Below are 27,665 nucleotides of genomic sequence, written 5' to 3'. Positions count from 1 at the left end.
GGACAAGATACTTTCAAATCTGGAGGGGGGCGGGGAAACAAAGGGTGCGTCTGTCTGTGTGATGCTTTTGCCAGGAACAGATCAGAAATGCAAGCCTTCCAACTCCTGTTAAGTTAGTAAGTAATCTAGCTAGAAAATGCGTTAGATTTTCTTTTGTTTAATGGCTGGTAAAATAAGCTGTGCTGGAGGGAATGTATATTCCTGTTTTTGTGTCTTTTTGTAACTTAAGGTTTTGCCTAGAGGGATTCTCTATGTTTTGAATCTGATTACCCTATAAGGTATTTACCATCCTGATTTTACAGAGGTGATTCTTTTACCTTTTCTTTAATTAAAATTCTTCTTTTAAGAACCTGATTGATTTTTCATTGTTCTTAAGATCCAAGGGTTTGGGTCTGTGTTCACCTGTACTAATTGGTGAGGATTTTTATCAAGCAAAGGGGGTGTAGGGCTTGGGGGGATATTTTGGAGGAAGATGTCTCCAAGCGGTCTCTTTCTCTGGTCTTTGTTTAAAATGCTTGGTGGTGGCAGCATACCGTTCAAGGACAAGGCAAAGTTTGTATCTTGGGGAAGTTTCTAACCTAAGCTGGTAAAAATAAGCTTAGGGTGTCTTTCATGCAGGTCCCCACATCTGTACCCTAGAGTTCAGAGTGGGGAAGGAACCTTGACAGGGCCCGATCCTGCAAACCATCCATGGTTAGATCTTTCATTGACATGAATTGAAGTTTCTCATGTAGAGAGAACTTACACGATGAGGCCTGTAGAGCTTGCAATGCAAAGCAATTTGGAGGGGGAACGAAGGGGAATACATTATTAGGAACGTGGACACAACTTTTTCCAGTGACTGGAAAAATGGTTCTAATGGTTTATAACACAATGTGCACTTCCTGTGCCCGGAGCCAGAATATATACACCCTGAATATATATACCCTTAATCTCAATGGGAGTCTACAATGACTTCATACCCTAGTTCTGAACATGGTGCTGCGGTTACGTAAATCACTTTTGTCTCATATTTGCATTGATATTGTATCTATTTGGCAATCTCCGACTATTATTTCTTGATAAGCAAACATTTGTCAAAAGGGAACAGGATGTTTTCATATCAAAATTGCAATTCATACCACAGAAAGACAGAATGACAGCTCCAACTCAGTTTTCTGGCTTTTGTTAACAATCAATATATTCATATAGGGTGTCTGGGTTTTTTGCACGTATCACCATAAAATATACTGAAAAAGCACATGAGCACTGCAGGGAGGGAGCTTGCGGGATCAGGAAAGATCTGCAGCTACAAGTAACTATAGACATCTCAGAGTCTGATATGTTTTTCTAAGACCGAGAGACTTAGAAGTGTTCATTCACTGAAAGGTGCATGAGCATGCTATTAGTCAGATGGATTTGCTTCTACATTTGTTTATTTTTAACTGCTAAACATTGATTAGGGATATCAACTATGTTTTAATATCCCACACATACCTGTCTGCTATGTAGCCGATGTATACCGATCCAAAAAAAAAGCCAGCATTCACACAGGACTGAAAGAGATCCACCTTCCAGGAGTCCTCACATACCAGGTTAAACTGAAGAGGCACATCACAGTTAGAAGGAAAACTCAGTGAATATATCCACTCCTTAAAACTAGAAACTGGTTGATACCAACAACCACTGTAGCCTTGCCTTATTAAAACAGCATTCTGTTCCAGGGTTGATCCTGCATTTTAAGAGTACCACCCAAAAGCCTCCACCAGGATTAGGACTCCTTTGTTCTAGGCACTGTATAACCATAGTTCATCACTATGGACTTGAACATCCTTGGACATAGACATGCAGGCAACTCTGGTCCCTTTGGCAGCTTCCACTGGGGGCTGGCAGCTACGGTCCCAGCCGCGATTCCTGCTTCTTCTCCAACTATAAATCAGTAGCCCTGGCTGCTCTAATAGGGGTCTCAAATTTTCTTTGCAATGAAGATTCTAGATGCCTATAACAAGCAGCAAACATCACGTGACCTCCGCTGGGCCATAGTCTGAGTGCAACTGCCTTGAAATACTGTGCACTCTGAGCAGAAACAGTTTGAATTTGCTGTAAGAAGCCCAAAAAGAGAGGTCCTCAGAGCTTGCTGGGCCTGAACACAAGGTCTTCAAGACACTGGGGGGGCTTTGGAGAGCTAAAGCAGGATTGTCCCTATGCAAGTGTTATCCAGAATCAACCCTGTTAGATATTGGCTACTCATCCTTGGGTTTTGTGCATAGTTTTAGAAAATGTTTCGTAAAGAAATATTGGTTGGGGGGGGCGTGAATGGGAGGTGTTAAAGGATGTAAATCTGTCTGTATATCCCTTTCCTTCCTGCTGGTGTTCGGTTAATTAAAGCTATGTATTTGTAATCCACACACCAAGATGTGTTTACTACTGTGCTGGTGTACTTCTGGCTATAGGGGTTACCACAGGACAAAGGCTGGTGCTTCCCCTGTGTTACCTTTACACTCTGTGATTTTTTTTCCATGTCCATTGCTGCACAGCCAAGTAAGGGCTGAAAGGAAGGAGCTAGGGCCTTTGTTGGAGGCCCACAGTTGCAACCACGCTGGAAGTTGTGGGCAGTGGTGGGGATCCTTATCCAAACCCTTTAAACAAAACTTCAGACTTGATCAAAAGACGTCTGCTCAACTGAGGTGCCCATTCTGACTCCGCAGCAGGGAGGCTCCCCCAGTGTGGTTGGCAGCAGGCCAGTTACCGAGATCCTACTGTTCTTTTCAAAGATATTTAAATAGAAGAATGTTTAAGGTAAAGAAAGTTACGATTAGCAAAAAAGTAGGTTTTCAAACAAAATTTTTGTCTGTTTCTCCATCTGTGAACAAGTGTTTGACTCAGCGCTGCAGGAGGCAATTAATCTAGTTCTTGCCAGTAGAGGCAATTCCAATGGAATAAAGCAAATATTGACAGTGCATCTTCCCCGGGGACCTCACTTCGCTTTAAAATTGACAGCAGAACTCATATGTGATGCAAGAGAGCTGACTCTGCAATAACATTGAGGCACCTGACTGCTCCAAATGCCTAACAGATACATAGGTAATCTGGGACAAAGTCTAACAGACCTATAATAATGATTGACAAGGAGCACAGGATTTTTAACTGAATTTTTGTTTACTTTTAAAAAAAAAAAGCCTAGAAGTCAGAACTATCTGTGGAAATCTTTTATAATGCAGATTTACACAGTTATAGAAATGTTTTGACAGGCTCCCAAAAGCTATTCAATGCAAGATCTTTAACAAATTTAATGAAAGTAGAAGAGTGTTCCTCGTTCGGTCAAGATTTCCAAAAGCGATTGATCGTGGCGTCTCAGTTTGAGTCCCATCTTGAAATGCCTCAGAAAGCCCAATTTTCAAACAGTTGTGAGCACCCACTTTGAAAATGAGACACCTTTAAAGGTGCCATTGAGACACCCAGGATCAACAGTGACTTTTGTAAACCTTGGCTCACTGGACTTACATTTTTAGTTTGTCCTTCAGCTGCTGCTATATAGACAATACAAATAATTACAAGTTAACAAAAGGTCTGTTGCAGATGATAGCAAATATGAAGCTAAAATGCTCAGAAATTATTATTCATAAGAAAAGGAAGGCATAGAGAACCTGTCTGTGTGTACAGAGCTCTTCAACACAAGGGGCATTTGGGCCAAAATGTTCAGAATTGACTGTTGAACGTCACACACCCAAATCCACGTTTAGACACCTAAATAAGTGGTCCGATTTTCAGAAAAGCCAATCATCTGCAATGCCCATTGTCTTCGAACTAGGCATGCTAAGAGGCTTAACATGGGTCATTCCCTCACCAACATTACCTCCTGTCATTTGGATACTCGCATCCATCTCAATACAAAGATTTATCCTTAGAGCCACTTCATAGGCAATTTCACCTTCAGGTTCTCATGTGCTAAGCCAAAGCTGCAATGTTCGGGTTACAAACGCTACAAGGAATCTGCTTTTTAATTTTTTTTTTAAATAAAATAATGGAAAGCTTTTATTTTAGATGCTTTAAAAAAAAAATATATATATATTTTGGGCTAAATTTGATCTGACAAGATCCCTTAAGACAATTTTCTTACTCTCTAAAAATTAACAATGAGGCTTCATGTTGAAACTTTTATCACTTAGCGTACACCTGTGAATGGGGTATTTTCACAAAACACATAATATTGCCCAATATGCACCTGTTATTTCTAAGGCTGTCAAGCAATTAAAAAAATGAATGGCGATTAATTGCGTGATTAAAAAAAATTGTGATTAATCGCACTGTTAAACAATAGAATACCATTTATTTAAATATTTTGGATGTTTTCTACATTTTCAAATATATTGATTTCAATTACAACACAGAATACAAAGTGTACAGTGCTCACTTTATTTTTGATTACAAGTATTTGCACTTAAAAAAATAGCATTTTTTAATTCACCTAATACAAGTACTGTAGTGCAGTCTCTTTATCATGAAAGTTGAACTTACAAATGTAGAATTATGTACCAAAAAAACTGCATTCAAAAGTAAAACAATAAAATTTTAGAGCCTGCAAGTCCACTCAGTCCTACTTCTTGTGCAGCCAAATCGCTCAGACAAACAAGGTTGGTTACATTTGCAGGAGATAATGCTGCCTGCTTCTTGTTTACAATGTCACCTGAAAGTGAGAACAGGCATTCTCATGGCACTGTTGTAGCCAGTGTCACAAGATATTTACATGCCACATGTGGTAAAGATTCATATGTTCCTTCATGCTTCAACCACCATTCCAGAAGAAATGCTGATGATGGGTTCTGCTTGATAACAATCCAAAGCAGTGCGGACTGATGCATCTTAATTTTCATCATCTGAGTCAGATCCCACCAGCAGAAGGTTGATTTTCTTTTTTGGTGATTCAGGTTCTGTAGTTTCCACATCAGAGTGTTGCTCTTTTAAGACTTCTGAAAGCATGCTCCATACCTCGTCCCTCTCAGATTTTGGAAGGCACTTCAGATTCTTAAACCCTGGGTCGAGTGCTTTAGCTATCTTTAGAAATCTCACATTGGTACCTTCTTTGTGTTTTGTGAAATCTGCAGTGAATGTGTTCTTAAAATGAATATGTGCTGGGTCATCATCTGAGACTGCTATAACATGAAATATATGGCAGAATGTGGGTAAAACAGAGCAGGGGACATACAATTCTCCCTGAAGGAGTACAGTGGGAAGTCCCAGAGCTCAGGCTGCAGCCTGAGCACAGAGGTCTACGCTGCCATTAAACAGCCTAGCAGCCTGAGCCCTGGGAGCCTGAATCAGCTGGCATGGGACAGCTGCAGGTTTTTATTTGTAGTGTAGACATACCTTGTGTGGTTGGTCAGACCAGCCCCCACATGGTGCTGCTGTGTCTATAGATTCTCTGGGTGCTCAATCTCCTGCAGAGGCACTAGGGGAAAGCTAACCAGGTTTTCCCAGAATGCACCAATGTGAACACAGTTAGACAGTGTGGATACATTACCTTGTCTGGCATGTGGTTATGTTGTGCCAAGAGTTTGTGTGGATACAACTCAGCCATGTTTGTCGTCTGATGAGAATGGCACAACCCAGTTTCTAAAACACTGTTGCATCTATGTGTGCAGGGCCTTAAATAAAGGATCCTCTCTAGAAACTGCTTCTATATGGGCCCTTGAGTTTGCTAATAGGAATGTGGAGAACCAGCAGGGCAGCATGGCTTGACGTGGGTCCCTGGGCCTGGCACCCAGTCAATGGGAATGTACAACAGCACTATCGCTCACTAAAATCAGTGGCAGTAATTGGGCTGGTTGGTGCCTGCTCCAGAGGAGGAGCATACAGATGGTGACTTCTGAGGGAAGCATCGTGGAAAAAGACAGCATGAGGAGCCCTGCGCAGCCCTAGCCACACTGAACCCCTGAATCTGAAAATGAGGGGAGCAACAAAAGCAGGAAGCAGAGAGAAAGGGAGGTGGAAAGAAAAACAGGACGGCACCAGGATGCTAGTGAGAAAGATAAGGGAAGGAGAGGGTCAGAGACTACAAGAAGTGCTGGATTTTGGGTGAAATATGAAGATGAGGTTGATTCTGCCTGTCCTTGGTGCAAGGGGTGAATGTCTCATAGGCAACAGCGACTTGGATCAACACGCTAGTTTTTGTCAAATTAAAAGCAGTTCCAATGTCCAAGCTGAACTGACGTATTGTACAGCAGTTAAAGTTTGTCTTGGTTGTAATAAGTGACTAGAGTTGTTCTTACTGGCATCTCCCATGAAAACAAAACCTTTAATGAACAAGGTTTTAGAACAATTTTTACAAGTAGAAAATGGAAATGATGTTTTCTTCAGTAAATTTACAAAATTGTTGTCAATGAAGTGGAATCTGAAGAAAACTTTACACAAAAGTGTGTGTATTCATATGAAGATAATTCCTTTAAGCACAGGAAAATTAGTGTCAGAAATCAAAAAGTATCCACAATTAAGATGTGGAGATTTTCTGAAAATCTAAAGGGAAGGAAGTTTCCAATAAAAAAAAAACAAACAAACAAAAAACCCCACAACCACAACTTTGTTTTCCCCCCTTATGGTTCATATGTTTTGTTGCTACAAAAATTGTATTTTTAAAACATTTTATCCCACTAAATCCAATTCTCCTCAAGTAGCTCAATCATTAGTCTAATCTAGACAGTAAATCCTTTTATTTTTTAGTTCGTTCATTCTTATCAATTGCACTTCAACAAGTGACGTTTTTCTTTGTAGCATTGTGCCCGCATCCCACCATCTGATCCCTGCACAGAGTCCCACTGCAGTCATAGGCACGGGAGCCCACTCACAAAGATCAGATTGCCATACTGGGATCAGAGTGAAGGACAACATATTGGCTGCCGTTACAAGGACTCTAAAGCACCACCTCTTCAATTTCAGCAAAGTAGGACATTTCCCTAACAGCAGTGACGACATGTTCACCTGCCTACCTGATGTAATGGGAATAGATGGCACAGCATTACAATAGCTTCAATTATTCCCCTCCAGCACCGCTCAGAGAGGGGTGCTGGGTAACTATTCCTCTTACCCATGGGACTCCACAATTCCCCCTTCTACATGAGACCACTTGGAGAGATGGCCATGGAGCCCTAACAATATCCCGATAACTCATTTTCCACTGACACGAACAATACCACACTACCAAGAGGTCAAAATGCCTATGAGATCAGTTCACGGGATGAAGGGCAGCTGCCTCAAACTCAGCCTGGGCAAAAGCAGAGTGTTACTGCTTGGAATGATGAAATGCCCAGAAGAACCATCCAAGGCCTTGTCTCTGGCCCACCCAATGGTCAAAGTGGCACAAAGCCTTGGGGTTCCATTTGGCTTATCAATGTGTGGATATGACCAAATAGCATCAGTGACAGAAGAAGCCTTCTTCCACTTCCAGCTCACAAGGACACTCCACCCTCTTTCTCCTGGACAAGGACCTGGCCACAATGATCCATCCATTTGTCACCTATAAGCGCCATCACTGTATGTGATGCTGAATGGGGAAACAATGCACAGGCCAAATTCAGCTACTTGCCTCCTCCACAGTTTAATGTGCTCATAGCAGCTAAATATGTACTCCAGTCCCTCCACTGACTCTGTCAAGGCTGATCTCCCACTCTGGCACTTCGAGTGCAGAAGGTGGGGGCGCGCAAGGATTCTAAAAATTAATACTGGCCACTCCAGGCTTGTATTAAACTCCCAAGGTGACAGCTTTTTCTGACCTTGGATGGGTAGATGCTGCCACCACCCAAGTGCAAAAACCCCTTTGAGAACCCAGGAAGGCGCACTTGGGAATTCTTTCCTGTGGGATACCCTCAAGCCCTTTCACAACTCCCCTCCAGAGAAGAGCTGAGAAAGAAAACAAAGGAAATCAGCTGTTGCCACCAGCTAATTAAACAAGATGTGCACAAACCTCTTAGGACACAAAATCCAATCCTGTTCTTAAAAAAGGTAAATTTTATTAAAACAAAAAGAAAACACATTTAAAAACTCAGGTTTTGTTAGATTTAAGAAACTCTCTTATAAAAATTAAACATCGAGAATAACCTTCTTGAGGTCCAGCTTAAAGGTTATAAGCAAAACAAAATTATTTGGGATTAGCACAGAGGAGTCCACAAGCCATAAAGAAATAAACAGAGATAAACCTAAACATGTCTTCCTAGACATTTCCTGATCTACTTACATATCTGGGGTTTCAACTGAGTAGTTTCTAGGTATGATTTGATGATTTTTCATACCTGGCCCAAGCTCTCACAGCATAGCTGTTCTGTCCCTTCTCTCCCAGAGAGCCACCACAGAGCAACAATGTGGAAGTTTTTTCCCAATTTTAAAAAGTTCTAGCCTTTCTATTGGCTCTTTTGGCCAGGTGCCCACTCCCTTCTTTTTAACCTATGCAGGGAGACTTTTTAACCCTTTACAGGTAAAGCAAGTAGAGAACAACTACTAAGAGGGATTTTATAGCTAATTGGCTGGCTGGGTGTCCATAAAAAAAAAGAGAGCTACCCCATTTATCACAGACTCCCAAACTGCTTCTGCTGCCAATTTAAAGCCTTGGCCCTGATCTTAAAAGCCACAAACAGATTAGATCCCAATTACATTAGAGACCGCATCTCCATCTAAGAAGTGCCTATGTGTGTTTTTAGGAGAGATCAATTATCCTGTAATTTTTCTTACATCGCCCTTCATGTGGGGGTGTAAATCTAGTTTCAACAATCTTCAGCTTTTATGATTTTTGTCAAATACTTGTATTGGTTCTCGCAATTGTACAAAATATTTTAGCTTAGTTTCGTCAAACTTAGTTTAATCCTGTTTATACAGGTTTTTCCTACCACTGCTGTGAAGTTAGGTTTAACAGCTGGGATATTACAAGTGGTGTTCAATTTTTTAAATATCTCTTGGAAGTAATGGTTATTTTCCAATATTTGACAACATTTTCAGCACATTGGAAATCCATGGATTCTTTTCTGTGATTTATTTCCAATTTGGTTGACTAATAAATGAGGTCTCTTTTAGTAGGATTGTGCATTATTTTTTTCCTATATGTAGCCATTTAATCTCATCATCTTTGATCCAACCTAATGAATTTAAAAGGTGTTTCACATTTGTCAAGGCTAACCCTTAAATTCTTTTTCCCCCTCAAAAGCTATAAGATGTAGGCCACAATCCTACAATGAGCACCGTGTGGGTGTAGGAATCCACTTGTGTGGAACTCACTGCACACGTCACATCTTATGTATTACTCTTGGTTTCCGTATCAAGTTTGAGATGCACGTATGCACTCTTCCATGGGAGTGCTCATGCAATTAAAGCTTTGCATAAGATTGTGCTCAATTTACACAAGGAACCATTTACCCTGGTTGAATGCAAGAGCCTATCAACACTGCAAACAATTCTGTTCAGCACTTCAGAACAGAAAATGAAATACATGTTATGCAATCAAACAGGCCGTAGTAGTCAATATATTTCATTATGAGGAGTCTCCTCTTTAATGAAAGCACTTCTGTTAAATTTAACCTTTGTCTGCCCTCAACTAGTTGATAACCCAGGGGATGGGGAGGAAGAGGAAAATATTCATTTGTACCTCAGTCACAATGGATGATCCTGAAGAACTGTAAACCCAGCCATCTTGACAGGGCGTGAGCGGGATACTGCTTCTGTTGCCATAAACAGTGAAGTTTTCTAAGGGGTTTATGCAGCCGAGGCCAGTTGTGTTCCAGTCCACGTTGTATCTCCTGCACTGACTAGAGAAAGACTCCCCATGTCTCTCCTGCTCTGGAACGGTGTAATTCAGCTCCTCTTCTAAACTCCAGCCACATCCGCTGCTCAACTCAGCAACTCCAGGGCTGAGACAGCGGTGTTTGGGAGTGAACCCCAGGAAAACGACACCCACGTAAATAGGGGCGAAGGCTGCAGACACGAAGCATAAGACAAAAGAGACTTGTTTCTGGAACAAGTCAAATTCCCCAATATGCTCTAGAATGTCATCTAAGTTTGGCATTTTTACATATGGCAACTCACTTACAGTAACTAACCTGGTTTCTCTTCCCAACACTGCTATATATTTTGTTGGCAGCGAAGCTGCTTAAGTAGCAATAAAACATTTGACCAAAAGTCAAAGAGCTACTTTATAAATTATTAAGCCGTGTATTGGCAGCTTTATTTTTTAAGTTAAATTTGACATCAAGCCTAGGCTCACCTGTGAACCATGGGGAATTGCTATTTGACCCCCATCAGCTCCCCTAGAATATTCTTCTTCTGATGGGCAGGAAGTGGGGTAGAGGGGCATGTTGTTTGCCCACAAACAACGTTAACAGGGCTAATAAAGTCACTTATTTGTCATTAATTACCCAAAACCTTAGTAAGGTACTTTGAGAGGTATCCTCCCCTAGCTGGTGCCTTATTACCTTGATTTAGGTAGGGTACTCAACAATATTTCTAGCTTAATACATTTATTAGCAAGAGTGTGAGAATGAAAAGTTTAGGGTTGCCATTGCTAGGCAACAAATTCTTTAGTGCCTGTCATGAACAGGCTTTGCAGGGGGTATTTAAAATGCGGTTCAATAGAGAGATGCTTTCAAGAAAAAAAAACAGCTCCCACCTTTGAAGCTGAGCTTTGTAGTGGAGAAGAAATATATGTTCTGAAAAGCTTTGTAGCCAGATGCCCATTTGTGTATTTACCCTCAGCAGGGGTTTCCCCATTCCTCTCTCTCCACTTCCTCACAGGACAGGTGCAGTGGGATTGCTGTCACAGGTGAGGATTTAGAAGGCAGGTATTTGCCTGTGGACTTGTCCTCCAGCACCTTCACAGGGTGGATCTGGATTGTGGATAGAACTTCTTTGCACAAGGCTTTAAAGATTTCAGGAAAAACCTTTGAAGCATTCCCCCCCCCCCCCATGTCCTTCTCAAACCCTAAAGCTGAGAGCTCCCCTTCCTCAGTAGAATAGTTGTTTGAGTCAGAAGACAGAGATCTTAGGTTATTTGTCCCTATTCTCCACCTCCCCCCCCCTTCCCGCTCCAGCTTTTCTCTTTTGGGGGGTTTGGGCCTACTTCACAGGCATTCCTGCCCAGCTGTTGTCAGGAGTGGTCTTTTGCAGCTTGCTTTATGCAGAGCCTTGAGCCCTCTGGATACGTCTCCCTCAGGGTGGTTCCCTTCAGGTCCCACTTCCCCTACCCCAGGATCATTGCTGAACTCCTTGATTCAAACCAGGAAGGAGAGCTTGATATGAGCCCTGCCTCTCTCCCCAGGAAACTGGGGACCCATTTTAGGGCTTTGAGGCCCTAAGATGCCACAGGGATATGGTCTTCCTAATCCTGTTCTGTCCTGGGACTAACCCCTGGGGTTGGCTGAAGTTCTCTATTTGTGGAGTCTCTCCCCAATCTGCTTTGGGATCTCTTGATCAGGCTTTTCTGTGTTAGAGTCATGACTTCTTGGGGGCAACGGGACACTGAATATGCCTGTCCAACTCAGAGCCCCATGCCCTAGCAGTGCAAGGGTTGGCAGATGGAGAATGAGCAGGGCACATTCAGCCTCTGAAGAGCGCATAAAAGCTGCCTCACAGACAGAACACTGCTTAGATTTAGCTCAGTATTTGTAAAAGTTGCTCTGCCATGCCTGCAGGGGTCCGCGGAGCCTCACAGGGAGTAGCTGCAGCATTGGCTCCAGATAGCGGAGACCACTCCACTGCTCTTTACCAGATCCAGGAGAGGGAGAGGAGGAAGAAAGGCAGTAGCAAGCAGCTTTCCCAAAACCACACAAAAATAAAGGCTGGCAAAGAGGAGTCAGGAGCAAAGTGAACCGTGCTTGACTGTTGCTGTGGGCACATACGACCTGGCAGCAAGCTGAACAAGAGAGTGTGGCTAGCACAGGCTGTGCGAGAGCTTTCAGCTGCCTCCAAAACTGCAGAGAGGAGGGGAACAGGCCACATGGATCAGAATTGTGGAAAACGCTGAGCTACAGAACAGTTGGGTTTTTTAAGTCTACTCTTTTATTAAAAAAAAAACCCCACACCCAATACACCTATCCCAGCTAGAGAGTTTTCACCCCCAGAAGGGAGGAGACACTGCACGAAGTGCATTATGCATTTTACATGGAAGGCGCCCCAACTAAAGTTACAGGCATCAGTGTAAAATCCTAAAACAGAAATGCTCAATCCAGACCAAAAAAAAAAAAAAGGCACTCTAACTCCACTTCTCCAAGAGGTGGTTTTTGAAGTGACGCACAAGATGGAAGACCAATTCACTGCAGGAACTGTGCAGGGAGGGGCAGCAGCTTCTGGATTCATCATTAACCCAAACCCTTAACTCTTCTTTAGCTATGTGTTTAACAGTGTATTTCTAGAATTGACAGCTTAGAGTCTGAGGGCCTAGTTACTTATGCAGCTTTAAATAGGACTCACTTAATATTCACAGGTAAACTCTGATTAGTAGAGTCAGTCAGGTGGGATCATTAAAATGATTTAGTCTGACTTCCTGCATAACAGGCCATCCAGTAATTCATGCAGTCCAGCCCAACAACATGTGGTGGAACTAGAGAATACTTCTTTTAGAAATATCCAGTCTTGAAGACTGAATAATGGAAAATCCACCATCTCTCTTGGTAAAAATGTTCCAGTAGACTAACTACCTTGGCTGTTGGAAATGTGCATCTTATTTCCAGAATCTATTTCCTCCCAAGAATTGGCCTTACACCAATTTTATTTCTAGATATAAAAGTGTTGTTCAAGTTTGGAATGCTGACACTTTCTTATATTTAACACGGCTTTACAAAATACACCTAATGTTATGGTTTTATTTGTTACTCATAGTTCTCCATACAGAATCTAGGGGGAAACCAAGTCTGAAAAAGAAAATCCATTATTTGAAATTTGCTTATAAATTCAGATGTCTGTGGTGAGACATCTTAAGTTTCATCTTTAGCTTTGCAATCAGAAATGTTAACAGTTTCCAGCAGGAAATTTGGAAAGTGACTTTCAGGTTGTCAAACTACAATTTTTTTTAAAAAGTGTAAGCAAGAAAATTTCAGCTCTTATTTTAATACATATGGGAATCATTTGAAACATCCATTTCATTTATTTTATTGAAATTGCTGAATAGTTTATATTACACTAAATTTGATTCAAAATGGAAAACGTTTTATAAAATGAAGAAACCAGTGTTGAAACCAAATAAGCGAACCAAAAAGGTACAAGGAAGAGTTTCAAAAATTCTGACCAACACACACCTGTACATGTATATGAAACCATATTATCGCCCATAAGATAATTCAGAAAACACTGAGAGGAGTAGACTGCTACAGGAAGACTGACACCACCTCCATTAAGTTTGGCAACACTAATTCAGTGACCCTTGGCCCACCATATTTTATGCAGTTAGTACCAAAAACGATACCTGTTTTGCAAATTAAGGCTTCTCTAGGTCTTGGGCTTTTTAAGATGACAGAGTTGTGAATATGGCATTCTAGGAATTCTGCACCCATGACCTTGAACAATCCAATTATGTCTGGGCATGCATAAATTCTAGTCCCATCTGCACTCAAGGGTAATATTTGGGTGCTTGTCAGCTGTTTAAGTAAATACCGATGAAATATGTCATGTGACCAGTACCAAAAATATCATGCAAAGACCAACCACCATTTCAGACTAAAGCTAACAGAATTGTACCTCTCGGTAAATGGTTTTCAATCAATTAAGTGTTTAAATTAGAATGGAATATTCAAATTTACAGGATAAATTAGACCAGTTCCAACATTTACATCAAACCACCCCAAACAAAAAGTTACTTTTATTTTCCTTCTCATATGATAGGTGAATCTATAGAATAATACCCTGCCGGCAGGAAGAACACGTTGCTTTTATTCAGCAAACCTGAGTAGTGAGAGTCAATAAATACAAGGAGAGAATTAAAATGCTAGCAGTCAAATATCTTGAATCTCAAGTGACGGGAAAAATTCAGATTTAATCCTGTACTTTGAAACAATTTTGTAACATGTCGTGCCTGTGCTGAAGGTTTAAAAAGAGAAGATCCTGGGGAGAGGGGGAAAAAGAAGAGAGAGAGAGAAAACGAACACCAACATGACTCAGCCAACTGGATGCTGGAAGTCCAGTCATTACTGAACAGATCATTGTAAACAACCAGGATTGATCTTTTTTTTCCCTTCCCTTTTGAATGTTTTCTTGTTAAAGGCAAAATTCAGAAGAAATCTCAGGCTAAAGTCTTCATATTTGGTTGGAAGTGTTTTGTTGTCCCACTATATATATCTATATTTATTTAATTAGGCACAAGAGGGGCTATTTAAACATTCAACAAGTCCTCATCGCTATCATCGTGGAACGATAGGGTATTCGTAGAATTCTGTGTCTTCCGTTGGCCTGGGTTAGGTTTTGCTTTCCTTTCCTTCCCTCCATTCAGCAAGTTGGTCTTGGCATCACTTCCAAGGCTAAATGGCTTCTTTTGCTGGTGTCTGTTCTGGTCTGAGCCTCTGGATTGCACCCCTCTAGTTGACTGAATCTTCACATCTGGAATAGTTAGAACTTCATCCTCACTGTCCAGGTCATCCACGTGGAGAGATGTCAAGGCTTCTGATTTAACAGATGTGGTAGTGATGTGACCATTTTCTTGTCCTCCTTTTCCTGGTCTCTGATTTGGTGCTGCAATTTCCTCCATAAGCCACTCAGTTTCATTCTCGTTAGCTTCTTCTTCAGTGTTTATCTAGAGTATGAAGACGGTAAAGTTACTAAATAATATTCAATAGGCTCTCAAGCACCCTTTATAGTCTCCCAAAATCCATCACCTGAGAACCACCAACAGCTCCGTCCTGCACTTTGATTTACCATCTTCCACTGATAAGCAAATAGCACAAAATACAGTGTTAGTGCACTAATACTACTTTGATCTCTCTATGCTGCCTTTTACATGCTGAGCGCACTGCCATTTTAGTCATCTTCTCTGGCTCTGTGCTTTCCCAGTCTGCCTTCTATTTGTTGGTCACTCCTCAGCATTTCCCTTAAACCTCCTCCTGTCCCCCGATTTGTGGGGACTGAAACTGTTCTGTTCTTTCCCTCCATCTACTTCCAGATTTAGTCTCAGCCAGCCAACTAGCTCACCTATAGTCACAGAGTTAGTTTAAATTCATTTAAAGTAATTGTAAGTAGAAGCAGCTACATATTACTGGTCTGTTTTTTAAATGATTTTCCAGAACCTCAAAGGTCATCACAACTATAAGTAGTACAATTACCTTTGTATATTTATAGGAAACGTTTGATGTTCTTCTGCAGCAGTTGGTTATCTTGTGTATCACAGTTTCTCTAAAACAAAAAATGAAAAAAAAAAAAGTGTTTATCTTACAGTATTAGATCCCTATTTATCCTTCTGGAGAAAAACCAGTGATCAGCAATACCAAAACCCTTAATTTTCACTCTCTTCTGCCAGTCTTGGGAAATCTGCTCAGTTTCCAGTCAAGACAAGAGATCCAATACTCTTCTCACATACACCTTTCCAAGTCCATTAATTGAATGGGGTACACTAGTTTATCAGGGAAAGATTTGGTCCAAGACTATTCTAATTGCTAGCACTAAAGACTCAATTCTAGTATCTGTAGTCAATCACACCACTCCCTCTCTACATCTTGTCACCAATAAATGTTCTGGAACTCCTCTGCCTTCTCAAATCTAACAAAATTGCTAGCAGAACATTCACCTGGGGAAGAGCAAACTACATTTACTCTGCAGTGCTGAACATCATGTTAATCATGATAGCATTAACTTTTGTATTTGTTCTCTGCTGTATCTATTGGGTCAAGCTGAACCAGGGGAAACGCTTGAGTTTACGCTTAGAGACACCATCAACTTCAAAAGAAGTCAATTGCCTGAGTCTTCCATTACTCCATTATTGTTACACGTAACACTTAAGAGTACAATAACTGAACAGATTAGTCAGCCAATTTCTCCCATTTGTGTGGGTCTTTCATACCTGTAAGTACTTTTAATGCATTCTGAGAAACTGATTAGTTTTCAAGTGGATGCCATTCCTTTAACTGAAATCACCTTACATAACACAAGGAAACAATTTTCCCATTAGCCTCCCTTATCTTACCTCCTCTCTTTTTTGTAAAGCAACAAGATCAACAGACACGCTGTGAGAACCACCAGGAGGACACTCAGCACAGCCCCAACAGCTTGGCTTCTTCCCGAAAGGCCTTTGAAAATTTGCACTCCCTGGCCCTCTTTGCTCTCAGAACTTCTGTAGGCAGCATAGGAGACATGGTTAAGAGGACACTGCCTGCTTGTGTATAACAGTCTGAGGAAATGCTGATTAGAAACAGTGGATCAAACAAATTCAGTACAAGATGTAATGCCAGCTCTTGTTGGACTCTTATATAGCAGCTTCTTCAAAGGGAGAAGGTTTAGTGCATTTCTGTTTAATACACAAGTGATCTAGTTTATTCTAAACCAAAGAAATAGGAAGAAGGTGGTCACTTGGGTCTGCAACCAAATACAGAATTATTGTTTAAAAGGACAGTTTTGTCAACATTACACATTCGCATGTAGTTATTAACAAGTAGAATTCTCAGTAACAGTTTTAAATATTTAAGGAACAAAAAAGCTGAACCCCAAACCAACATAGGATCTAGCTATGAATCCACAGCACCCCAATCCTGTGGAACCCTGGAAATTCTATAGAACTGAGCCTGCACCATAGCAAGTTATAGCAGGTGAACACAACAATGCGTCTTACAACAAGCTGCAACATAGCACCCAGATGCAGCTACACATCTTACCTTTGAGACCACGATCTATTGTGCCCATCAGTATTGTTTTATTGTTACCTTGTGCTCTCCCATCTGTCTGTTGGATCTGTTGGATCATCCACTTGTTGGATCTTGTCTTATACTTAGATTGTAAGCTCTTTGAGGCATAGACCATCTTTTTGTTATGTTTGTACAATATCCAGCATAACTAGGCCCTGGTCTGTGACTGATAGTCCTAGGCACTACCGCAGTACAAATAAATGTTGTCCACTCCAGCAGAGAAAGTTCTGGCATAAAGTGGGCAGGTAAAGGTGACAACCATTTGCAGTGTGGAAGAAACCTAGCTATTCATTTGCACACACTGAATAAACGACTATGGAGGAGCTCTCTTCCCCCCCCCCCTTTTTTTAAAGTTAAAAAAGACAGTTTAATGGGACATATGCCTTAGGCTACTCCTCTCAGTAACCAGAAAACAAACTGAGTGAATGGGGAGAAGTACATTTTAATTGAGGTCTCTTTTCAATTTGTTTCAGTGCAAATATTAAACAATCTAGACCTAAAATAATCTTAAGTACAAGATAAACATTTAGCTGGCAAGTGGAATCAGTGTTCCTCCATTAAGCCTTGAAACTGCATCCACTCACTCCTCTCACAAGCATTAGATGCTCCTTTTACTAGATTCTTAGCTGTCTCTTCCTTGCCACAACTATTGTGGATAATGCTGGAAGGCAAAAGAACCTTCTAGTAGATAAACTGCTAACAAGAACTGCATGTTACTTTGGGAGAATGAAGTTACTTACCCTAATGGACAGACTGCAGATGTGTACCAGGTAAACAAGTATTGGCAGTCTGCGGTCTCATGAAGGAATTCTGGGATGCCTTCCTTTGCTTGTAAACTGCAGTGGAATAAAATTGTTGAAGAGGCGAACTTTGATTTATCTTTACCACAGGCTGAACGAGATGAAAACATAACATCCAAGTCATCATCTACAAAGAAGAAAAGTGAAAAAGATTTTATAAAATACTCCACAGGTACTAGGTCTTTACAAATGGTCTATTAAATGTGCTACATTTTTACTGAGGAGAGAGCAAGAGAAAATGTATTCCTTCAGAATGTCTGTCTAAATTTACTTCTGCAATGTTTAGGTTATGATTACTCATAGCATCCCTTTGAGAAAAAAAGTGTTACACTCAGGCTATCAGGCAGGAATATATATATTAGAGAACCCTTCTAGAATTACTAATATTTTGCCTACTTTTTCCCCAAAAACTCCTAACTGGGAGTTAGAAGTTCATTTAGTGTTATACGCCTTATGTTCATCCAACAAATATTAAATCCAATATGCAATTTGATAACGTTTTTCTGAATTCTGGAGAACATGAAACAATTCTCACCAATGACATCCACTGAGTGCTATCTGCTATTCGAGGTTTTGGGAAAGCATGGATATAAATCTCTGTTGGAATGGAAGGAGGGTTTTTAGTTAGAGGGGGGAGGAGCAGGAGGCGGCGGAGGATCAGCAAATCAGGCCTTATTTTCATGCAGTGATGCACAAGGCCCAATGCTTACTTCAGCAAGCATTTCTTGCTTGTGTGAGCACAAATCAGGATTTAGGCATGCACATCTAGAGGCAACCAATACTCAAGTATTCTATGGGTATGTCTACACTACGAAATTAGGTCAAATTTATAGAAGTTGGTTTTTTAGAAATCTGTTTTATATATTCGAGTGTGTGTCCCCACAGAAAATGCTCTAAGTGCATTAACTCGGCGGAGTGCTTCCACAGTACCGAGGCTAGAGTCGACTTCCCGAGTGTTGCACTGTGGGTAGCTATCCCACAGTTCCCGCAGTCTCCGCTGCCCATTGGAATTCTGGGTTGAGATCCCAATGCCTGATGGGGCTAAAACATTGTCACGGGTGGTTCTGGGTACATATCGTCAGGCTCCTGTTCCCTCCCTCCCTCCGTGAAAGCAAGGGCAGACAATCGTTTCGCGCCTTTTTTCCTGAGTTACCTGTGCAGACGTCATACCACGGCGAGCATGGAGCCTGCTCAGCTCACTGTCTGCTGTCGTATGTCTCCTGGGTGCTGGCAGACACGGTACCGCATTGCTACACAGCAACAGCAACCCATTGACTTGGGGCAGCAGACAGTGCAACAGGACTGGTAACAGTCATCGTCATGTCTGAGGTGCTCCCGGTCACCTGTGTGAGGTCGATCAGGAGCGCCTGGGCAGGCATGAGCGCAGGGACTAAATTTGGAGTGACTTGATCAAGTCACTCTTTAGTCCTGCAGTCAGTCCTATTGAACCATCTTATGGTGAGCAGGCAGGTGATACGGATTGCTAGCAGTCCTACTGCATCATCTTTTGCCGGGCAGGCAAGAGATGAGGATGGCTAGCAGTCCTATTGTACCATCTTCTGCTGAGCAGCCATGAGATGTGGATGGCATGCAGTCCTTCTGCACTGTCTGCTGCCAGCCAAAGATGTTTTAATACACTCCATCTATCTTTTACAAGAAATAGACCAGATTTGTTTTATACACATTTGCAAACCCCCCCACCCCCCATCTAGGGGACTCATTCCTCTAGGTCACACTGCAGTCACTCACAGAGAAGGTGCAGCAAGGTAAATCTAGCCATGTATCAATCAGAGGCCAGACGAACCTCCTTGTTCCAATAAGAATAACTTAGGTGCACCATTTCTTATTGGAACCCTCCGTGAAGTCCTGCCTGAAATACTCTGATGTAAAGCCACCCCCTTTGTTGATTTTAGCTCCCTGTAAGCCAACCCTGTAAGCCGTGTCGTCAGTTGCCCCTCCCTGCTTCAGAACAACGGCAAACAAACAATCGTGCATCTGAGTTGAGAGTGCTGTCCAGAGCAGTCACAATGGAGCACTCTGGGATAGCTCCCGGAGGCCAATACCGTCAAATTGTGTCCACAGTACCCCAAATCCGACCCGGCAAGGCCGATTTAAGCACTAATCCACTTGTCAGGGGTGGAGTAAGGAAATAGATTTTAAGAGCCCTTTAAGTCGAAATAAAGGGCTTCATTGTGTGGACAGGTGCAGGTTTACATCGATTTAAAGCTGCTAAATTCGACCTAAAGTCCTAGTGTAGACCAGGGCTATGTGTTAGAATACCTGGGGGGGGGGGGGGGGGGCGGGGATCAAGCCCTCAATATCTGTTGTTGTATTCCTTGAATTCCGGTCAGCAAAAGCACTACAGAAAAAAATGTTGCATAACACTGGGTGTAAAGATTAAGGCCAAGAATTTTTTAGAGCCAGTTATGATTTTTGGGTGCTCAACTTGACATCTTGAAGGGGAAGGTGATTTTCGTAAAATACTGAGCACATGCCCTCTGAAAAGTCAAGCTCCTTGAAGGTCTTGACCAAAGTATGGGTCACTTTTGAAAGTTTTGATCAAAGGCTCTGCTCCCAGTTTCAAACTCCAACGTAAATCCTGAGACTAAGATACTGCAAGACAACTCCAGCAAGATCTCAAACACACCTCATGTGTTAAAGACGGATGGATGGTTATTCTGTCACCCCTGGTATTCTAAAGCAGAAGTACAGGTTCTCTCTTTTGCGCAGTGTAAGTGGTGGTGCACTCTTGACTGCCAGCAATCCACAATGTAAAGAGATTTAGTAAGCAGTGATACTAATAACTGTCTCCATGAAAACAGGGAGTCTCTGTATTGGTATTGTGTCCAGCGTGTCATGGCCCGTTTGGCAGCATTGACTAATAGAGGTGGTCTTGGAGCCAGGAGAGAGACATTCACTTGAATACTATTTCAGGCAAGTTTTGTATCTGCAGGGGATGTGAAGGGTCCGGCCATAATGAACACTAAGTTTTATATGCAATGCTTTATGCTGCAGAGCTCACCTGAGCTGTATTAAACCCTTTTCTGGGCTCACAGACACAGTACAATCTATTGCTTATAGAGCATACATGCAAATGGGGATGGGGAGGAGAAGAGAAGCGTCTTGTTTTCCCCATCACTCCACCAATATTTTTTTCCTATAAGGAAAGTCAGTCATTTCTGCCTCCGTTATGCCACTCCTGCACTTAAATTGACAAACAGGAGATGGAAAGATTGAAGCCAGGAAGATAAATTCCAGCAGCCTTAACAGGAATATACTAGTACAAACAATAGTAAAAGCAGAAGTCTCACATTCTAGGAAGTGTCTACACTTGAAACCTTTCTGTGAGTTAGTTCTAGTCAGTGAGGACTTACCTTGAACATAATATTTAGCTTTAGCAGAAGAGCCAACTTTCCTAACATAGGTACTTGTAGTTTTAATCTGGCATACGTTGGCTCCAGAGCACTGTGGGTGTGCAGAGTCTGTTATACCAGAAAGTTGGATTTTATACACGTATTTGTCACCATTTGTCCGTATATCACCAGATGCGGTGTATAATCTGAAAGCAAAAGCAACTTTACTACAAAGTCCAAATTTCTCAATTATGGGCAAGAACAAATATTGCAACAGCAGCAGCAACCGGATTTTAACAGATTTCCAAGCACATTTCTTATATTCTACAGTCAGAAAGGACAGATATTGGAAAAAGTGTTCAACCCTTGGTACCTACAAATTCGCTCCCAAATCCATATGTAGGCACCAAAAGGTAAATTGCCTGATTTTCAAAAGATACTGAACACCTGCAGCTGCCATTGGCTTCAGTGGGATTTATGGGTGATCAGACCACTTATTTTGAGGCCTAACTATGGATTTAGGAGCATAAGTGGGCTGGGCTGAAGTGTTGGTCATAAAATCCTGCATTCTGCCTGATCAGTAACTGCGGTAATATCCTCGCACTACTGACACCAATCCAGGACGTCCAAGAGTAATGGCTACCAACCACTTGTAATGCATAAATTTTATAGTTGTATCTACTGACATTACTGGAGAGTGTTCAAGTTTTGAGGTTTTTTAAAAAGGTGTTTGTTCCAGTACTCCTCTCCATTCTCAAGATTGATTTTTGAACAAGCCCACGCCCAGTTACCTTTCCAAGTCTGCTTTGGAATAAGGAACTATTTCCTACCTGTCTGTTCCCCGCCCTGCCTTACTCAATGACATTAGGCAGTAGAAACCACTGAACATGGCAGGGCTGCCATGTGAATAGCTATACCAGTGCTTTTGCATGGCTATACCACTCGTACTCTCTTTAGTGCGCGTTGGTGGTCTGTGACTCGGAGAAGCAATGCTTCTTGGACTGCCTTGCTTTCCCAACACACCCTCAAATTATGAGGCTATATATCTATATATCCATGCCACACACCCTGCATTGTTTACTTCATTGCATTTTTTGAGCATGTTGTAAATCTGCTCTAATCAGTTGCTTCTGTAGTTCTACTTTTTTTTTTTTAAATATATATTGGGGGAAGGGATAGCTCAGTGGTTTGAGAATTGGCCTGCTAAACCCAGGGTTGTGAGTTCAATCCTGGAGGGGGCCATTTAGGGATCTGGGGCAAAAATTGGGGATTGGTCCTGCTTTGAGCAGGGGGTTGGACTAGATGATCTCCTGAGGTCCCTTCCAACCCTGATATTCTATGACACACACACTCTAGAGTCAGTCTTGAGGTCTAACATTCCTCCCTTCCCTGAGCCTCCTGTTGCTTTTAAGGTTTCCCATTTCAACCAACGACTCAATATTATACCTCTCCATGGTTAAAGCTTTGCACTATGGCCACCAAACTTCCTGCCTCAGCACTTGCAAGCAATTCTCCCTTACTGGCAATTTTTAAATCAAGTTTGGATGTCTTTCTAAAAAATCCACTGTAGGAATTATTTTGGGGAAATTCTACAGCCTGTGCTCTGCAGGAGGTCAGACCACCATCTGCACAATGGTCTTTTCTGGCCTGGGAAGCTGTGAATGTATCATTACTGGAGTACAAAAGAGGTGCTACATAAAAACCAAAGTCACCATAATGATTGAGTAAGAGTCTGACAGTGGCCGAAGGAATAAACACTGGGCAAGATCAGGGGGTTGTTGTCTCTTTATCTTCTTGAGAGAGAGTTCTGCACACACTAGATGAACTCTGATATCCGGTTTTAAAAAGGGCCTGACCCTGAGGGCTCCTGAACACCTTGAGATTCACAGAACACCCTCAACCCTCATTGACTTCAGCAGGAAGAGAAAGCACTCAGCATGTTCCAGGATCAGGCCCCGAGTCAGTAGTTCGCGCACAACTGGTGAGTTACAGAAAGTTCATTAGCATGTGTGCTCCAAAGCCAGGCACATCCAAGACAGCCCATGGCAGTCAAAGTGGTGTGGTTTCATTAGCCAAATTCAGTACACTAGGAACAAGCCTTTACTTACGTGTAATAAAGGTCACCCAGGCTGAAATTGTTCCCCGTTGTAGGATTAATAACCATCCCATTCACTATCTCCACTTCTTGCTGCTTCACAGCACAAGCTGCTCGAGTTCCCCATGTGATGTAGTATGTACAGTTTTCTTCATCAATCCTATCGAACACATAGGAAAGTAGAAACAAGTCTCATTTGAGTGATGTGCTTGCTAGTCCGAAAAGAATATAACTCACAGGGGGAAAGAAGGAGGGGAAGATACTCATGACTTTCAACATGGTGTAGCCTATTGGTTCAGCAGGTAGAAACTTAATATCTGTGCTTATTTCTTGCATAAACTGATGACCAAGATCAAGATCACTGTTCTACCAGCCTTACTGAACTGCTTCCTAAGTCAATGCATTCAGAAGTCCAACAACAGGTAATTACAGATTTTAAAAAGTGTAAAAAATAAATAAATAAAAATCAGAAAAACAGCTGCGTAAAGTTCCCAATGGCACATGCTGCATTTGAGATTTAAAGAAAAGAATAAGTCAAACTAATCAATAGCCTTGTTTGCTTTGGAAGGTTCACATTTTGCATATCACTGATCTTGGACAACAAACATGGCTGGTCAAGTTCCAGTCCCCGGCACCTGTGCTCAGTTTTCCTATAGCTACAGGGGAACATTTAATTCCCAGACAGAGCTGGGCCGTAAAGTTTGGCTCCAAACAAAATCAGTGCTCAGCGGAGGTGTTCAGAGATTATGGCTCTCATTAAATGAGAGCTTTTATACATAGAGTTTTGTCAGCTTTTACCATTGCACACACAAAACACATTTTAAAGTTAAAGTAACAGATTAAAATCATTTAAGAAATCTGCAGTTAGGCACCACTCTCTCTCCAAAACCTCTTTGGTAACATCAATAGCTAAAAATACTTGAGACGGATATAATTTGAAAAAATCTAGAGAAAAAAACATTGAACAAATAACGGATATACTGTAGCCACATCCACCTCAACAACAACGGATTCTCTCCTGTTATGCTATCACATCTTTATTAGTTTGAAGGGAATGCCAAGATTTTAGCCCACACAAGCTAAAATAAATACTGAATAGAATTGCTGTTTATGAAAATGAACAAGTGGAAAGAGTCCAAAAGCCTCCAATTTCGTGTAAACAGATTGAGAATGTGTTCTGCGCAATTACACACATTGAAGTCTGTCCGATTCTTAAATGGCTTTCTAGAGACTAAGGGGAAAAAAAATCAGGCTATACATTTGCTATTCCGGGGCAACCATCCAGTTCCTTTACTTGGAATTTACAGATCACTGACCAGAAGCACAAAGTTCACGTTTATTAAGAACTTTCTGCATTTACTTTTAAGAACATGTGAATACAGCAGGCAGCTGTTTGTCCCATTGCTAGCAATTTTTCCGCTAGCATCCTCACATGTGTCACCATTGTTTTTGCTCTCCACAAGGTGCTAATGCCAGAGAACAAATGCGGAGGATCAAAACAAAAAGAGGGATGCCAGCTAAGCTTTTCAAGCAGAATAGAAAATATATAGTTACAGATTGGGAGAGAGGTTTGGTAATTGGGCTGAAAATTGATTTAACTGGCAAAATTTCTAAAACTTGGCACCTAAATCCTTATTTAGGCAAAAAAGTTTGGAAGTCTATTTTGTTCAATTTTTTTTTTATTTGAGAGTAACTGACACTATTTTGAGGTATGAACAGAAACTGCAAGTTAGAACCTATGGCTCAGATTCCCAGCACGACCATTGACTCACAGTATTACCTTGGTCAAATAACCTGCGCCGAGATTTTTGAAGGTATGTAGGCACTGTTCCACCTCAATTATACATTGCCAACACTAAGTCACTTTTGAAAATGAGACTTAGGCATTGAAACACTGAGTGAAGTAATACCTGTAAAAATCTGGGTCTTAACCCCTCCATAAAATGGGCACAGTACCAACCTCACTAAAGTGAGGGAGACTATGTTCCTAAATCACTTAGAGATTCTTGGATGAAAGGTGCTATAGGACAGCAAAGTTAACATTCTAAGTTCTTATGCCAAGAATTTGGTTTTCGTGCATTTAGTATTGCATCCTTACAGCACAATGAAGCTGTTTCCACTACCTCTCTATCTTTCTGATCGACTGAACCAAGGAGGTCTAGGTAATATAATCAGAAGTCTCATTACTCACCTATGTAGCATGGGCTCACCAACTGTTTTTGCACATTTCAGTTCTATAATAGTTGTTGCTTTCTTGTTTTTTCTACATTCATGTCCACCTGAGTAACTAACAAGGACTTTATCATCTGAAAAAACAATCATTGAGAGACTCAGTTCTTTGTGTTCTGTAATCCTTTAAATAAAACTTTGCTTGTGACTGTGGTTATAAAAGACTACTGCAATTTTAGGATTACAATCTAAATACCTAATCCCAGCGTTTTGATGGGCCCAGAGGTCAAATTACATCTTGTTACATCAGTACAAAAGCTAAAATTTAAATCCTTCCAACCGTCCTTACCAAACAGTTTCCACCACACTCCCTCAAAAGAAAAACTTCAGGTACAAATTTGTTCTGTCCTTTAAGGTTACTGATAATTTGCCTAGATAGTTCCATTTTACAATTTTAATATATCCCACATTCTCAAATAACGAATGAAAAACCCACGTTTGCAAGTAAGGCTAAGAGTATACGTGCATGAATTTTTTCCTCCTATTGGTTAGATTTCTTTCCAATCTTTAAAACACACAAGAGATTTAAAAGTTAGCTGCAGGTGCACTTTTGGAAGACAAGAGGAAAGATTCTTCTTTAAACCAAAGCATTGCAGCAGAGTAATTTTTCTTGCATTTTCTAAAACTGTCACTATCTCGTTTCCTTTAACTAGGATTTTAAACAAGAATCCTTGTTTAAAAAAGCAACACCTACATACATTCTGTTAAAGTGAGCAAAGCACTTGGACATGTCCCACTGCTGGATTCTTGATAGCAAAGTTGGGATTTCTCCTAAATAAAAAATGGCGTCAGAGAAGCTCAGCTATAACTAATTTTACTTCCTTTGGCCACTATCATAGCCTACATGTTACTCTGTTTTCGATGGAATTCTGGAAGAGTTTTTAAAAGCATGTGTCATTAATAAACTATTACTGCCATTTAAGATAAAAAGCTTAATTAACATGCAACAGATGTATTTACTGAAGCCTTTATGCAAGAGAGTTTCAGCATCACCACTAGATCCTCCCTATAAAAATACTGATTTTGCAGCTGTCTATTGAAATAAGAATTCAAAAGGATTATTGAACCTGTCACATCCAGCTTCTGCGTATGTACAACTCCCAGAACCCGAACATCTCCATTTCGGCTTTTGCTGCAAATAGCAGCTCTTTCAGGGCAGCCTGTGGGTCCATTGTTTACTCTCCGACACAGATTCATGTAATACCTATCATAGGAGAAAAGAAAAATATATATATTTATACTGAATGAACAGGCACAAGGAAAGGATAAAGCATCATGAAATATTCTATATTCAGAAATGTTGATTGTTGCTTAGTTTACATGAGAACTCAGTGGTTATTTTTACACGCTTCATTACCATAAGAGCTATCTGAATCCATTCGGGCAAACACAGAATGAGCCCCAAATGGCAGATTTTTTGCTTGCATTTCCAAATCAACTGATCTGATTCTTATTTTAAGATTTGTGTGCGCGTCATTCACCGTTCTCTAACATGAATTTACTAGATCAATTTTACACTCATGTCAAGCTATATTTAGAAGAAAATTGGAGTTCCATTAAACACAGAGAGAGCATCATGAAATTGTTAGTTTAACAGTACCTTAAAAGTACTGGATTCATAAAGCCACACGTTTATAAAAAATGTGTTTTGCATTAAAATTGATTAAACAAAAGTATTAATTGTAGTTAATCGAAAAGATGGTTTCTGGTAACAATGTTTTTCAACTTTTTAGAACTTGTACATCTCATCCTCTCCACTTTTACTTTATTCATAGAATGGAAAAGCAAAACAAAGTTCCAGCTTTCTCAGCTCAAGTTGGAAAAGTAAACACCAGCATTGACTCCACTGTCAAGACAAAGTAGCAGATGTATGGCCTGCCCTAAATAGGTCATATTTATAAAACTTGATTTGACCTCAAAAAGCTAAACAGATTAAGAAAAAAGATATTCCCTTAAACTCATTAAAGGGAGTATTCACCAATGCTATTTTTTATTATTTTCAATATTTTTTTAAAATCTGATGTTTATTTTAAGATGCCATCATTTTTAATCCTCCCTTGTGCAAAGATACCCATTTGTGAAGAATGACTTTTCCCAGTTAGTTGGATAAGCAGCACCTTTCATTACAGCTTTCAATTTCCCAAATGCTAAAATGCACAGGAAAATTCATGAAAGGCTGTGATTTGGAGAAAAGCTCTAAGTCAAACCAACTACCAAATGTAGACTATCAAATACTGAAAAACCAACACACACCTCTCCATACAACTCAATCTCAATCCATCGATGCATAAACTGCTGTGTAAAAAGCATCAAAATCATCTGAGAAAAAACAAAGAAACAAACAAAAAAACAACCATCA

At 40.9% G+C, this 27,665-nt stretch overlaps 2 protein-coding genes and 1 long non-coding RNA gene across 15 annotated transcripts in view; 1 reads left to right on the top strand and 2 right to left on the bottom strand.

Annotated features, from left to right (window-relative positions):
• Positions 1-10,842, bottom strand: part of LOC140909169 (solute carrier family 22 member 2) — a 33,615-nt gene extending 22,773 nt beyond the window's left edge. For 8 of the 11 annotated variants that reach the window (XR_012158105.2, XR_012158111.2, XR_012158106.2 and 5 more), the window contains exons 1-2: positions 9,605-10,842; positions 1,477-1,580 (exon numbers count right to left, since the gene is read on the bottom strand). Coding sequence is in view for 3 of the 11 variants with exons in the window: in XM_073337837.2 (XP_073193938.1) it covers positions 1,477-1,580; positions 9,605-10,021 (521 nt within the window). In the remaining 8 variants the exon portion in view is untranslated. The remainder of the gene's footprint in view (positions 1-1,476; positions 1,581-9,604) is intronic. The other 3 variants (XR_012158109.1, XM_073337838.2, XM_073337839.2) reach the window with 1 other exon arrangement.
• LOC140909171 (uncharacterized) lies at positions 62-27,659 on the top strand. Of its 3 annotated transcripts, XR_012158116.2 has the most exons (4): positions 17,604-17,801; positions 20,452-22,963; positions 23,429-23,499; positions 27,082-27,659. It is a non-coding gene; the product is annotated as an uncharacterized LOC140909171 (long non-coding RNA). The 3 variants fall into 3 exon arrangements; XR_012158114.2 differs by lacking the exon at positions 17,604-17,801 and adding an exon at positions 62-116 and having other exon boundaries at positions 20,452-23,499; XR_012158113.2 differs by having other exon boundaries at positions 20,452-23,499.
• IGF2R (insulin like growth factor 2 receptor) overlaps positions 13,084-27,665 on the bottom strand; it is a 90,686-nt gene continuing 76,104 nt past the window's right edge. The window contains exons 41-48 of the mRNA XM_073337840.2: positions 26,374-26,510; positions 25,269-25,383; positions 23,091-23,237; positions 21,004-21,188; positions 17,570-17,756; positions 16,115-16,261; positions 15,258-15,327; positions 13,084-14,731 (exon numbers count right to left, since the gene is read on the bottom strand). Of these exons, the coding sequence (XP_073193941.2) occupies positions 14,315-14,731; positions 15,258-15,327; positions 16,115-16,261; positions 17,570-17,756; positions 21,004-21,188; positions 23,091-23,237; positions 25,269-25,383; positions 26,374-26,510 (1,405 nt within the window). The 3' untranslated portion in view covers positions 13,084-14,314. The remainder of the gene's footprint in view (positions 14,732-15,257; positions 15,328-16,114; positions 16,262-17,569; positions 17,757-21,003; positions 21,189-23,090; positions 23,238-25,268; positions 25,384-26,373; positions 26,511-27,665) is intronic.

The sequence above is a fragment of the Lepidochelys kempii genome, chromosome 3 (genome assembly GCF_965140285.1).
Source record: "Lepidochelys kempii isolate rLepKem1 chromosome 3, rLepKem1.hap1, whole genome shotgun sequence".
Lineage (NCBI taxonomy): Eukaryota > Metazoa > Chordata > Testudines > Cheloniidae > Lepidochelys > Lepidochelys kempii.
The sequence above is the reverse complement of the archived record's forward strand: the minus strand, read 5'-3'. Positions and strand labels throughout refer to the sequence as shown.